Genomic DNA, 13,221 nt, shown 5'->3' with positions numbered 1-13,221 from the left:
GGGCAGAAGTAAAAGAAAGGGTGGATCTTAAATCTCATTTCCATAAGGCGCTGTGACCAACTCTCAGCCGGGGGGAGGATGTCAATCACTCAGATTACATGGATTTGTTCCACACCCACGCATGCGTGAAGGCAGAAACAACACACAAAGACGTGCACACATAAAGAGACACACACTCATGGAAACACTTAATCATGCTCTTGTGCTGTACAAGGCACACATTCAGTCAGCGGGGGATATTTTTCACACCACATCTTGCCAAGTCTTGTAATGGCACATTTATTTGTGAACTTCAAAAAATGACACAGTGATGGACTTGAATTTTTGGTTTATATCAAAAGAATCCACAGAGAGGGCCAAGGAGGTACCTATCGAATGTAAATGTAAACCAGTATCGCTGGCAGCCTGTGAAATTATTATTAATTAAGTATTTAGCCAAGGCTTTGTTTTGTTAACAGTCTATTAAAGGCATGTCCTGTCCACATTTGTTTGCTTTCTATTGTGAGTAGGGCTGTCACAATATACATTTTTACTGCAGGATTATTATGATAATGTCACAACAAAATTAAAATTATATTAATTAAGATTCATCTTTGTTTGTAATGCTTTTAATATTTAATTTCCAATGTTGTGCTTCTAAACCATATCCTTTATAAAAATATATCAGAAGAGACAAATATATTAGACTATTTTCATAATCGAAAATCATTTTTCAAGCAAAAATACCAAAGATTACCTTGTTCTAGCTTCTTAAATGTGAGGATTTGATGCTTTTCTTTGTCTTATATGATAGTAGACTGAATATCTTTGGGCTTTGGACTATTGGTGAGACAAAGGCAACTGTTTTAAGACGTCACAAATTACGATGAACATTTTTCACTATTTTCAAACATTTTTAGACTGAAAGAATTATTGACTGAGAAAATAATACACATCTTAATTGATGATGAAAGTTATTGTTAGTTGCAGCCCTATAATATGTATTTTCCAAAGTTGTCACATTGTGAAACATCACTTTCTAACAAAAACATGTTCTCAGTGTTGCTTTAATCTCCCTCCCTATTTGGTCGGGGTGGATGGTTGGGTCCAAAAATACGGGACTTTTGGACCCAACCAGGACATCCAGGAGACCGCTGAGGCCGTTTGTGTCCCGTGTGAAACCAAAAGTCAACATTTAGTTGTTGCGTAAACAGGTTCTGCACAGCAGGGGCTTGCACAGGCACGTGTTGTTGGACATTCGTCGGAAAACACACGAAAAATCAACTTTTTGTAAGATGTCATACAAACCACTGTATGAGGATACGTTGAACTTTGACTGCAGGTGCCAATACAAGTTATCCTAACAATGTGAAGCAAGCCTCTGAAAAGGACTCACTCTAATGTGAATATACTGCTGGAACAGATCTTTCAGTTTGTTCCTGTTTTTTATTATTATCTCTGCCAGGAGATAATGAGATTGGTCATGTGTGTGTGAGTGTGTGAGTGTGTGTGCATCCCTGTGTCTGTCCATGGCTAATCTCGCATACTACTGCACCAAACTGCATTATATTTTCGGTGCTCATTTGTGGCTGCATACTCAAGAGCCTCTCGTGGTTGCAGTGACTCACACTTTCTCAAAACACCTTTTATTGGCTGTTTGATACTGCCACTGATTGCTGACTGTTGACTTCTCACTCACTACTCTTAACTGGCCCTCTGCCGGTAAGGGCCACAAGTGAGACACAAGTGTTTTGTGTTTAGCTAACAGCTAACGGAACTACTCACACAGCTGACTGCATCGTCGCCGCAGACCCAGTTATTCCGTGCCTTTTTATTCGGCATCAACCTCACAATGAGAGGGTATCTGTGGTGTGAGATGTGCAAATGAAAAACACGTCTGATACACTTGCTGTCTAGATGGGTGGTTAGCCAACTGTGGGTTGTATTCATTCAATCAAACATTACAGCTGTGGTTGTTACAGTCACACCTGTCGGAGATCTGCACTCTGCTGAGTGCACCTTTCTAGTTCATGCTGTTCTCTTAAAAGCCTCTCTGAATCCCAAGATAATTTAACTTTCTTTGGCTTTCTTCACCAACCGTGATGCTTTTATCTGAAACTTACTGTACTCTTCTTTCAAAACCTGGAAGCACTTTAAATATCCAGGTTTTTAGACGTGTGTGTGTTTCTTCTGTTTATGACGCCCGAGGTGGTCATGGATGGACTCTTAACTCCTCCACATACACACACGCTCACATCATCAGGACTGATTACAGCCTGCCTGGTCTGGGGTCCGTGTGTGCACATTACCACCTCACCCATTTAGAAACAACAACGTCTCGGTAATAAGTCACCCTCAAGATCAGTTAGAGTCAACACAGACACCGTTCCTGTGAGTTACCAGGGGTTACGAACCGCTCTGGAATAATAATAGATCATAATAATAATAATGGTACTGCTGTGGGGTTTGACAGCAGGGGAGAGCAGATTTTAAAAGCTGCTCCTCCTCTTTAACTTGATAGTGTGCGAATTATTCACCTCATTGTTCCAGTCCTGGTTAATAGTGTTCCCACCATCTGCTCAAACTTCAACCGGCTCGACATCATAGCTGTATGCTGGCTCAGAGGCTAATGACGGAGTCATGCCAAATATTAGTCATAGCTAATATTTGCATGTCTTTTTCAAAAGCATTTCAAACACAGTTGCTCTTAAGCCTGCTAATTTAACCTGCAGCTGTAGTCGTGTGCTGTATACGGTATGTGTAGAGGTTATGTCAGCTGGCTTCAACTGTACACTGGAGTGTTCTGGGAATAAAGGAAGGGCTCTAGAATGAGGGGAAAGTACATTAAATGCAGGTGAAGGATCTGATGTGACCGTGGATATATGGATGTAATAATGATAATAGAGCTCTGTATGGTATAGCAGTAAACCTTGATGCCAATCCTTTTCACTATCGGCCATCACTATAAAAGACATGTCTGAAGTGGCTTACATGTTTTGAATGGCTTACATGGTTTCTGTTTGTGAACGGTCAATGGAACTGTGTAATGGATGTTATTTTCAACATTTCGATCTTGAAAATAGAAGTTTGGCAAAACAATCTCGACACAAGGACAAACAGTAGTTGCTCTGGAGCTTTCAATCATATCCCACTATCATCCTCTTTAAAGGAGTTTTTGGGTATGTTGGCTTAAAAGTTGAGATTGATATCCATCCCTCTTCATTCATTCTTCTGAAGAACAAACTCAACTTTTAAGCCAACAGAGAAAGTCCTTAAAGGACCAGTGTGTTACCAAAGGTTAGGCATTGGACCAAAGTGTATGTTTTCTTTAGTGTATAATCACCTGAAAATAGGAGCCTTTGTGTTTTTGTTATCTTAGAATGAGCCGTTTATATCTACATACGGAGCGAGTCCTGTTTCTACAGTAGCCCAGAATGGACAAACCACTGTGTTAACTTTTCCAACCAACAAGGTGTAGTTGTCTTTGTGTTCATAGTTATTTTAACCCAAAACACAATATTGTTCCCTAAACTTAACTTAAAGTGGCAGTAGGCAGAATGTTTTTGGCATCATTGGGCAAAAAATCCATAAAAACCTTTCAGCATATTGTAACTCAAGTGTTCTGAGAGATAATTAGACTTCTGCACCTCCTCATGGCTCTGTTTTCAAACTTTAAAAAATCTAGCCCGTGACGAGCGACTTTGGCCAATCACAGGTCATTACAGAGAGAGAGGTTCTTGCGCCGGACATGTGACCGGTACTTGGCGTTCCTTCCAGCCATCTCAACATGGCAGCTGGGTCACAAACCTTCTCATTTTACAGCTAAACCGTGCACTACAAGATGATTCTGAAAACATTTGAGGTGAGAAATAGGCATTACAGTAAGAGAATATTAATTATAACATATTTGATCAGCGCTTCCTAGTTTGACCGTTTAGTCGGAGTTCGCGAGTGATTGACAGTCGGCTCTCATAGACAGCAGATGGACAGCAGACCTCAGATCAGCTCTTACTGCTTGTTTTCCTCCGGTCTGTGAAATCTTGCAGATGCTGTTAGGAGCACCAAAAGACACCGGAGGACACAGAGGCCCCTACTGACCCACATCTATGGTGCTTATAGTGACTGATAAACGCCTATTTAATGGCCTGATAACAGTCGAATCAGGTGAACTCCATCTGCTGAGGATAAAGCTCCCAAACAGCTACTAATGCACCCCATGGTGGTGTTTTACCAAATAAAACCTATTACTTGTAAATCTTTATCGGAGCCTAGAAAAGCTATTTTTTATGTGTGACATCATCTCAGCATGCAGAGCAAAAGAAAGAGATACTTATTCATGTGGCATGGGCCAAAATCTGAAATGACGAATGGCCACCATTTTGAAACACAGCGTCCAGCTGTCAAACTGCATCCATGAAATGTGGTGATGATGTTGCAGGTGCAACACCGGCCCACCGGTGTTTGCGGTGGTGGAAGAAGTAACAAAAGTGTCTGTGAGGGAGTTTTCGGGGAGTGCTGCACTTGGATTAGAATAAGACAGCATGAGGCCTTCAACAATTTCCTGTGATTCCCAGGGAGCTCAGTGGAGACTTCCTCTCCAGGCAGCGGCTGCCGGCAGCATGACATTCCTAGTTTGCAATTGATCTGTGGGATAAGCTAACAGCATGGGGGAGATTTATAAACAGAGGAAAGGGGAAATGCTGAATCTGTCTCACACATTGAGACACACAGTTGTGCGATATGTACTTTGCACAGTAAGTATGGTTACTTTGCATGTTTGCTACACAAATGATTAAGTGGGACTATACAGTTAAGTACCGCTGCACCAAACCCTGTGTATGTGCGTGAGTGTATTGTAATCACACGCAGGAGGTTCCTATTTTGTAGTTCCAGCGTGTAGCCTTTGTAGAGCCCGGCTGTGCACAAATACCAAGCTGAGAGTGGCTGTTGAACTTTGGAAAATGTCAGCCACCGCTCCTCACAGACAGTAGCGTCAGTTCATTCCTGGGTGTCCTCCCATCCTCCTCCCCTGCACGCCTTAAAACTTTACTTGTGCCGAGAGTGACCTACCGAAATCTTTTGAAGCTGTGTGTAGGTTGTGGGCAGGGGAAAGCACAGAGGATACATGTTCTTAGTTCAAACACAAACAGCCTTTCAGAAAGAACCTGGCCAGTTGTGTTCCACCGGTCACAGCGAGGGCATCGGAGAGGAAGGTGCAGAGTTGTTAGAGGAGTGGAAGGGGCTCAGAGATCGTCCTCAAAAGTAAAATGTAATGCAATCCAATAGAACTTTCGAATTTGGTTTTGACTGTATCGGAGAGGCAGCCATGTTGAGATCAGTTGAGGAAATACCAAGCACCGCTCACCAGCCGGAGCACACTTTCTCATTTTACAGCTAAACAGTACACAAGATGTTTCTGAAAACATTTGAGGTGAGAAATAGGCATAACAGTGACAGAATTGATTCATATTTGATAAGCGCTGCCTAGTTTGACCGTTTGATCGGAGTTTGCGAGTGATTGAGAGCTGCCTCCGTTGAATGAACAGCCAATAGGAACGCTCGATTGCTAGATGTTTTAAAGCCTGAAAACAGAGCCATGAGGAGGTGCAGAAGTCTAGTTTTCTCTCAGAACACTTGAATTACAATATGCTGAAAGGTTATTATGGGATTTTTGCCCAATGATGCCAAAAGCATTCTGCTTACTGCAGCTTTAAGTACTATAGTTTGCCTTCTATTCCCTGCACTAGACTGTTGGGAGCTGTCCATGGTGCTGTCACATGCTAAGCAGGATTAATGAATACAAGCCCCATACCAGTACAGTTTACCTTGCTCTCCTGCTAATAAATCCCGCTGTGAAACAGGAAAAAAAAAGCGTCTCCTTCACCCCCCCATCATCCTCGTCATGCCTTTTCTCCCAGTGCTCCCCAAGTCGCCATGCCTCGGAGCCAGACACAGCGTTGGCTCTCCCGAGAGGAGAGCGTCCTCCAACTCCTCCATACAGTTGACAGTACGCGCTGCATGATGAGCCTCCCTCATCTGTGTGTTGTTTACATGTTGCTGTGAGAGGCAGCAGCATGTGATTGCTGCGCCCCAGGCCTTCTCGAGAATGCCACTTCAGAGGAATGCAAAATAAACATGTGCTAGTATATGCCAACAGTGCGCTGTCTTCATGCTCACCAGCCTAATACATGCATAGTTCATGGACACTGAAGGCCTAGCCTGAGCGGGAGAAGGGGCCTCTTTATGCCAACTGTAATCAGCTCACACCAGGGCTACATTTTTCACTTTTTACCACTAGCTCATCGAAGATTTCGAACGTCCAGTCTTAATAAAATAGCACAATAACACCAGCAGATGTAAAGGGAAACTTTTCTGTAATTGGTTTTATTAAGTATCACAGTCTGGATGCTTGCCCTCTCTGTTGAACCAAAGAGATAATCCGTCAATTCACGAAACAAAAGACCCTGTTGACTCCTCAGTGATAACCACTTCTCCTTCCACATATCAACTCTTTCGCAAACTGCAGTTGTTGACTCCTGACCTGTCTTCATACCCAGCAGCAGCTCTAAATAAAATTATGTTATTGTCAGCCCCCCCTCTCACTTCCTTTTGCCTTTTTTCCTCTCATGGACACACAGTCTCGAGGGGGGTTTTGGGAAGCTCTTGAGTGCCCTCATGTGTTCAGTACTGTTTACTTTCAGATCAGCATACTGTATGTATGTGTGTGTGTGCTATTGGCATGAGCCTCTGTGTTAAAGGAAAGACTGTCTGTTTTAATCACAGCTCTACATCCCCCAAGGTTTGTTCAGCTTACATCTTCTCTCATGCAACCACTTTTGACATGAATTTTTTTGTGGGATACGTACAAAGAATTGCGAATGCACATGTCACCAACCAAATGATTGTTTCTGTTGATGTCCGCGATTTTGTAGGCGTAGCTATGAAATAGTACAAATATACCAATTTACCGAGCCCACAGGACAATCCATCATGACAGCATGTCATCTCCTGTCTTTGCAGGAAGCGCTCTGAACCTGACTTGCCGGGCGTTCTTCGGCTACAGCGGCGACGTCAGCCCGCTCATCTACTGGATGAAGGGAGATAAGTTCATAGAGGACTTGGACGAAGAGAGAATCCAGGAAACCGACATCAAGTAAGAAAAAGCTGCCGGAATTGATTTCACAGGACACGGATGGGCTAATGAGGAATTAATAGCAGATGTAGATACATTCCCTGGAAAATATTAAAGAACGATACCAATGGGTTTTGCACGTTTTAGCCCATTAACTCCAAATTGCATTCACTAAACCAACCATTTTCCAGAGATTTATTTGCTGCATTCCAAGCAGCTGCTGGTTTCCATTTATTTTGCTATGGTACGAACATCATGCAGACACTTAAAAGCTTGTTTTTAATACTTATTCATTCATTTCGTCACCTTTATTTTTTGGTTTAAATGGCGTTATTGTCCAGTGGAAACGCACAAGCAAGCAAGTGGAAACAGGATAACTCATAATATGCTGCATTTTGCACAGTGACAATAGAACTGCATACATCACACATATAGCAAGATAATCATCTATTATATATCACAATACGTGTGTGAGTGGAGAGGGAACACACACCCTGAAATGGGAAAATCCAGGGTTGACCTCAACCAAAGAAATTCTTAGTCGACTAACACTGACATGATTTTGTCGACTAATCGATTAGTTGATTTAATCGACAGATCTTTAGTTTCTCCACAAAGAATCACACAAAAGCACACCTTTAAATCTTCTGTTTACCAGAGATGTGCTCATAAGTTTCTTGGAAATAAGTCTTTCAGCATGAAAAAAGCATAAAAAATGACCCTGGGAAAATCATATTTGAGCTACAGGAGTAATACTATTTATTAACTGCATTATAAAGTGCTTTCGTCTTCACACATTTTTGAGACACAAAATAATGAGTACAAGCTCAGAATTCTGAACATTATTGCTTTAATATAGCTATAAACTGCATCATCACAACATACTACAATATCAGTGCCAGTGTATTGTATTGTACTGCAGTTTCATATTGATTATTTGTCCCATGCCTCATTGCATTTACCAGCTACGCTGTCGAAAATTCAAGCCACAAGACCAAAAAAACAGCAAACCCGTACACTGAGAAAAGAAAACTGTTGTTGTTGTTCCTTGCATTAAATAGTTTGTTGTTCTGCAGCTGACTCGAGTCAGGGACGTTGGAGCGTACTTGAGTGCTACAACAAAGAGAGTTTTCAAACCAGTCCTTGTGTGCAGCTGCATTACCAGTTCTGATAAAAAAAAAACATATGACAATGAATGCTGTTGGTGAATTGTGTGTCATGATGGATTATCTAACGCAAGCAAGTCTCTAACAAAATGTTTTCATACTGAAATTAGCTGAAACTGGTGGCTGATCCAGTTGTTATGTAGGTACAGTGCTGGCCTTTTAAGTTCTTGGCTTTCATGAACACTCATCTGGGACGGCTGACAGTGCAGTTCTCTTGCTCTCCCTCGATTTTCAGAAGATAAAACATGTCAATTTGTGAAATCGTAATATTGTATTAAAGGTGCTATTGTTAACATTCAGCCACTAGATGTCACATTCTCCCTCCCCCATTCTATTGCATTTACTTCACAACAAGTCGTTGCCAGGCACTTACCGTCAATCTCAGCCATTTATCCATTTTTTCCACACTAACAGACAACCCAGAGATACCACGTGATACCAATGTTATTCTACTATTGGCTCACAAGCCTTGTTAGAAGTGGGACCCAAACGTCAGATATCCTCCAAAGAGATAAACAAAACATTAATTTCAGACCCGGCAACGTTTTTTAAATGATTATTTCACAATCATAATATTTTTTTTTTAGGAAAAGCCATAGATTTATTCGTCACCTTTATAAAAGCTCTGTGGAAGTATTTTTTTTTTTTTAAATATCTGTCTACATAAAAATGTTATCAATAACACTTACAGTAAATAGTTTGTTAAAGGGACAGAGTGTAGGATTTGGCGGCATCTAGTGGTAGTATTGAAGATTGCAACCAACTGAGTGCCCCTTCGCTCAATCCTCCTTTTACAAGACTGACCTGTTCCCTGTGTAGCTATGAATTCTAAGGTAACGAAAACACGATTCTTAGTTTCAGGTGATTATACACTAATGAAAACATAGTTATGAATATTATATTCCATTTCTGCTAATAGATCCCCTGAAATGCTACACACTGTTCCTTTCAAGAGGTAATACATGTAACTAAAACACAGAGATATTTGTTTAAAAACATCCCTTGCTGGGCAGCTGGTTAGCTCAGTCGGTAGAGCGAGCGCCCATGTATCGCCAAGGCTCAGTCCTAGCAGCGGTGGACCCGGGTTCGAATCCGGCCTGTGGTCCTTTCCGCATGTCATTTCTCTCTCTCCACTGTCCTATCAATAAATACTTAAAAATCACCCCTAAAAAAAAAAAAAAATAACATCCCTTGCCATATCACATGCAGTTATAAATTCTTGTGCCAGTTTGGCTGTTTGTCGTCTCCAAGTGCTGCAGGGTTTGAGTTTGTTTTTTCTCTTGAAAGGAAAGGGAAGTCTGGAGTTTTGACAATAAATCTGGGAAGTAGTTTCATTGTGTATATTTTGTCTCCATTTGAGTTATTTGTTTTTTTCTCTGTCTATGATTTCTTTCCATGGCAAGCATTTTTTTCTTTAAATTTCTGTTTATCAGCTGCAGCACAGGATGCACACACTATATAAGTGCTCCAATCATAACATGGCAAACTGCAGCCCAACAGGCAACAACAGCTGTCAGTGTGCTGACTTAACTATGACTTGCCCCAAAACTGCATGTGATTATCATAAAGTGGGCATGTCTGTAAAGGGGAGACTCGTGGGTACCCATAGAACCCATTTTCATTCACATATCTTGAGGTCAGAGGTCAAGGGACCCCTTTGAAAATGGTAATGCCAGTTTTTCCACGCCAAAATTTAGCATAAGTTTGGAGCATTATATAACCTCCTTTGCGACAAGCTAGTATGACATGGTACCAATGGATTCATTAGGTTTAGTGATACCAGTATCTTCGCTCTAGCTGTGTTAGTTGCTCTCTCTTGCACTCTAGTTGCGTTAATGTGTTAAAGAAATTAGTGGCGTTAAAACTAATTTGCGTTAATGCGTTATATATATATATATATATATATATATATATATATATATATATATATATATATACATACATAACCACAGCTCTCTAACATTTTGCAGGATGAATGCGCAAAATGCTGAACACATCTTAAAATAGCAGTTCCTCTAACTTGCCATCTCTTGCCATCTCCTTTAAATGTAACATTGTAAAATTCGCCCAACAAGCCTGACTTTCATGGCTCTGAGAGATTTAAAACAAGCCCATTTCCATGTTTCTCCCTCCTAGTGGTGTAACACATTTAAACAAGTCCATTCGCTGGTCCGTGTGCATGTTTCCCATTAGGGCTGTTTGGAGAGGCTGCAGCTCTGGGGAGACAGCCCTGTCAGATGGTTAACAACCGCCATTTTTCACACCGCCGCCACTACCGCTATCTCCCTCGCTGCACCCACCTATATCGGCATGCAGATGGGCCGCGGGGAGCTGAGGAGAAGGAGGAGGGGTGGGAGAGGGAGAGAGAGAGAGAGGCAGCAGATGGGGAAGAAGTGGAAAGAGTAAGAAATATGGTAGAAGTCACTTAGGAGGAAAGTAAAGAAGACACATTTGTGACAGCGAGTTTGGTGCACTGATATGAACATGAAACGAATCTCATCTTAACCACCGTCTGTCTTGTCCTCTGTCTCTCTGTCTTCCTCCATTAGTCCCTGACACCAGGATTCCCCCACTCACTGGCTGAGGGGTTATCTTTTCAATAATTCATACCGATATTTCATGCAGCGGATCAATAATGTATTTGATCATCCACTCTCTGTTGCTGATGCTGCCATCCTAAGCTTTTTCACATCGAGTCAGTGCCTTGTTTTTTTTTCCCCTTCCACAAAGCCAACCAGACATATGGACCAGGCAAAGAAGGGGAGCAACGATAGGAGAAACTAAACATGAACAAAATGTGTGCTTACCCTGCAGCCAAGCTGCCTCCCTTTTTAGATGATACAGTGGGCATGTTTCTAAGGGTTACCTCTCTTCTTCAGGCTGGCACCCACACACTTTGAGCTTTATTACTAATGCATCAGCAGCCAAACTTGGGCTAAAAGACGAGCACTCATACCTAGGGCGCAGAGTTTCTGCAGGCGTTCATTTACCCCAACTCTGAGCCTATTGATTCAGAGGAGTTCATTTCTGTGGTAGCCCGAGCCCATAAATTCTAATTTGCACCAGCGGGGACAGGGCTATTGTTGTTATCATAGCATGGATGACTGGCCATTAGCATAGCATGCAGAGATTAATAAATTAGCAAAACAAATCTGGCTCAGCATAGTAAAGAAGGTGATCGATATGTTATTGACCCAATCCAGTTTGTGTTTTGCAGGTGTGCCTTCAATTGAATGTATAAAAGGATTGAACGCAGAGGATTTGCTCATGAGGAAGGGAGAGAATATAGAGAAGAAAATAGTGCCGGCGGCGGCCGTATAGTTTGAGAATGCGTTCACAATTTACTCATTCAGCTAACTCTAAATCGATAAACTCAATCACACAGAAGAAAAGTAGTATTTTTACGAAGAGTTTTACATGGAATTCAAATCTGAGTCCGTCTGATTCATCAACGTAGGAGCATCTTGCAGTAGATGCAGCTGTACACAGCGTTGCATCGTTCAAATTCACTCCTCAGCCCAGCTGTTTGGATGAGCTGTCATCCAGCTCCCATCTGTATCTTCACCTAGACCTCGTTATCCACCTACTCCAACTTCAGCTCCTCAATGTCTCCTTTCGAGGCTCAGGTTGAGCAGCGGTGGTCATTATCCATCAGGTTGTATGGCGTGCGAGCTGCGTTGCCTCATATAGGGCGATAATGTGGAAACTGGAGGCTTCAAAGTACCCCACCACTCCCCGGAGAGACATGAATTATTCCCCGTGCCTACTTCTCCCAGCGCCCCGGGCCCCCCAACCCCGTTGCACAACAAACTCAGCTGAAACTACAAATATCATCAGCGCTGCTGCCTCAGCCTCTCTCTCCATACGCAAAGCCCCGTGATACACTTTCAATTACTGATGCCAAATCTCCCCAACAAGCCATCCTTATGTGCAGTTTATCGGCTCGAAGGCGAGAGAGGAGAGAGAAGCTTGAGAGTCATTATACCCCCACACACTCGCACACACTTTCCTCATCCCACTCCTCCTTCTCAACACAGCCGTTATGAACAGTAGATGATGCGCATACACACACACATACAAACAGAGGAGAGCTCTTTCTCATTTGCACTTTGTTTCCTCCAAAGTGTAATTTGTGCTGAGGGTTGCTGCTAAAAGTGGGCTAAGTAGTGTGTCTAAGGTATGAGGGAGCATTATCTCCCCATTCTCTCCTCCATCAGGCTCAACCAGCCCAGCGGGGGACACTCATTTACTTTATGGAATATTACTTTCTCTCCTTCTCCCCGTTACCATGGCAGCCGCTATAAAAAGATTTTCTTCTGATCGCCATTATTTGATTTCCCCCCCTCGCACACTCCGAGGAAGAGCCCTTATTGATTTTTATTTCTCATATGTTTTGAGTGCAGAGAAAAGAAATGAACATACCTTGAAGTACTTACAGTAAAGGGGCTTCATTGAGTACATATATACAGTTATACCGAAACACGCTGCTCACGGGCTTTTTATGGCTCAACCGAACACAATATGTTCTGTGATTGCTGCACTCTGGATCACATACATGCTGCTCGCCATCACAATCACTTGTACTCATGTACATCAGCACAGATCAGAGGAACTTGCCTCAACAACCACGTCTCATCTCCCGTTTGCTGCAGAGAAGCATTGCTCAGTTAATGTCTGTTTGTTTTGCAGGGTTGTCAAGGAGCATCTCGGCGAGCAGGAAGTGGCCATTTCCCTGACTATTGACTCCTTGGAGGAGGAGGACCTGGGAAATTATTCCTGTTATGTGGAAAATGGTAACGGCCGTCGCCAAGCTACCATCCAGCTCTTCAGACGGGGTAAGGGCTCTTTGACGTTTCCCACTGCAACCTCTGAGAGTGTTAACCCCTTAACATCCAGCTTTTGCATTTCATTTCCCCTGTAAGTGGCATTAAGGTTGGAAAATTC

General features: G+C 42.4%; 1 protein-coding gene across 2 annotated transcripts in view; it reads left to right on the top strand.

The window, feature by feature from the left end:
• il1rapl1a (interleukin 1 receptor accessory protein-like 1a) overlaps window positions 1-13,221 on the top strand; it is a 204,018-nt gene that overhangs the window by 176,764 nt on the left and 14,033 nt on the right. For both annotated transcript variants that reach the window (XM_037789517.1, XM_037789518.1), the window contains exons 7-8: window positions 7,000-7,132; window positions 12,967-13,112. In XM_037789517.1, coding sequence (XP_037645445.1) covers window positions 7,000-7,132; window positions 12,967-13,112 — 279 coding nt within the window. The remainder of the gene's footprint in view (window positions 1-6,999; window positions 7,133-12,966; window positions 13,113-13,221) is intronic.

The sequence above is a fragment of the Sebastes umbrosus genome, chromosome 13 (assembly GCF_015220745.1).
Source record: "Sebastes umbrosus isolate fSebUmb1 chromosome 13, fSebUmb1.pri, whole genome shotgun sequence".
Lineage (NCBI taxonomy): Eukaryota > Metazoa > Chordata > Actinopteri > Perciformes > Sebastidae > Sebastes > Sebastes umbrosus.
Note: the sequence above shows the minus strand (reverse complement) of the source record. Positions and strands in the feature narration are given on the sequence as shown.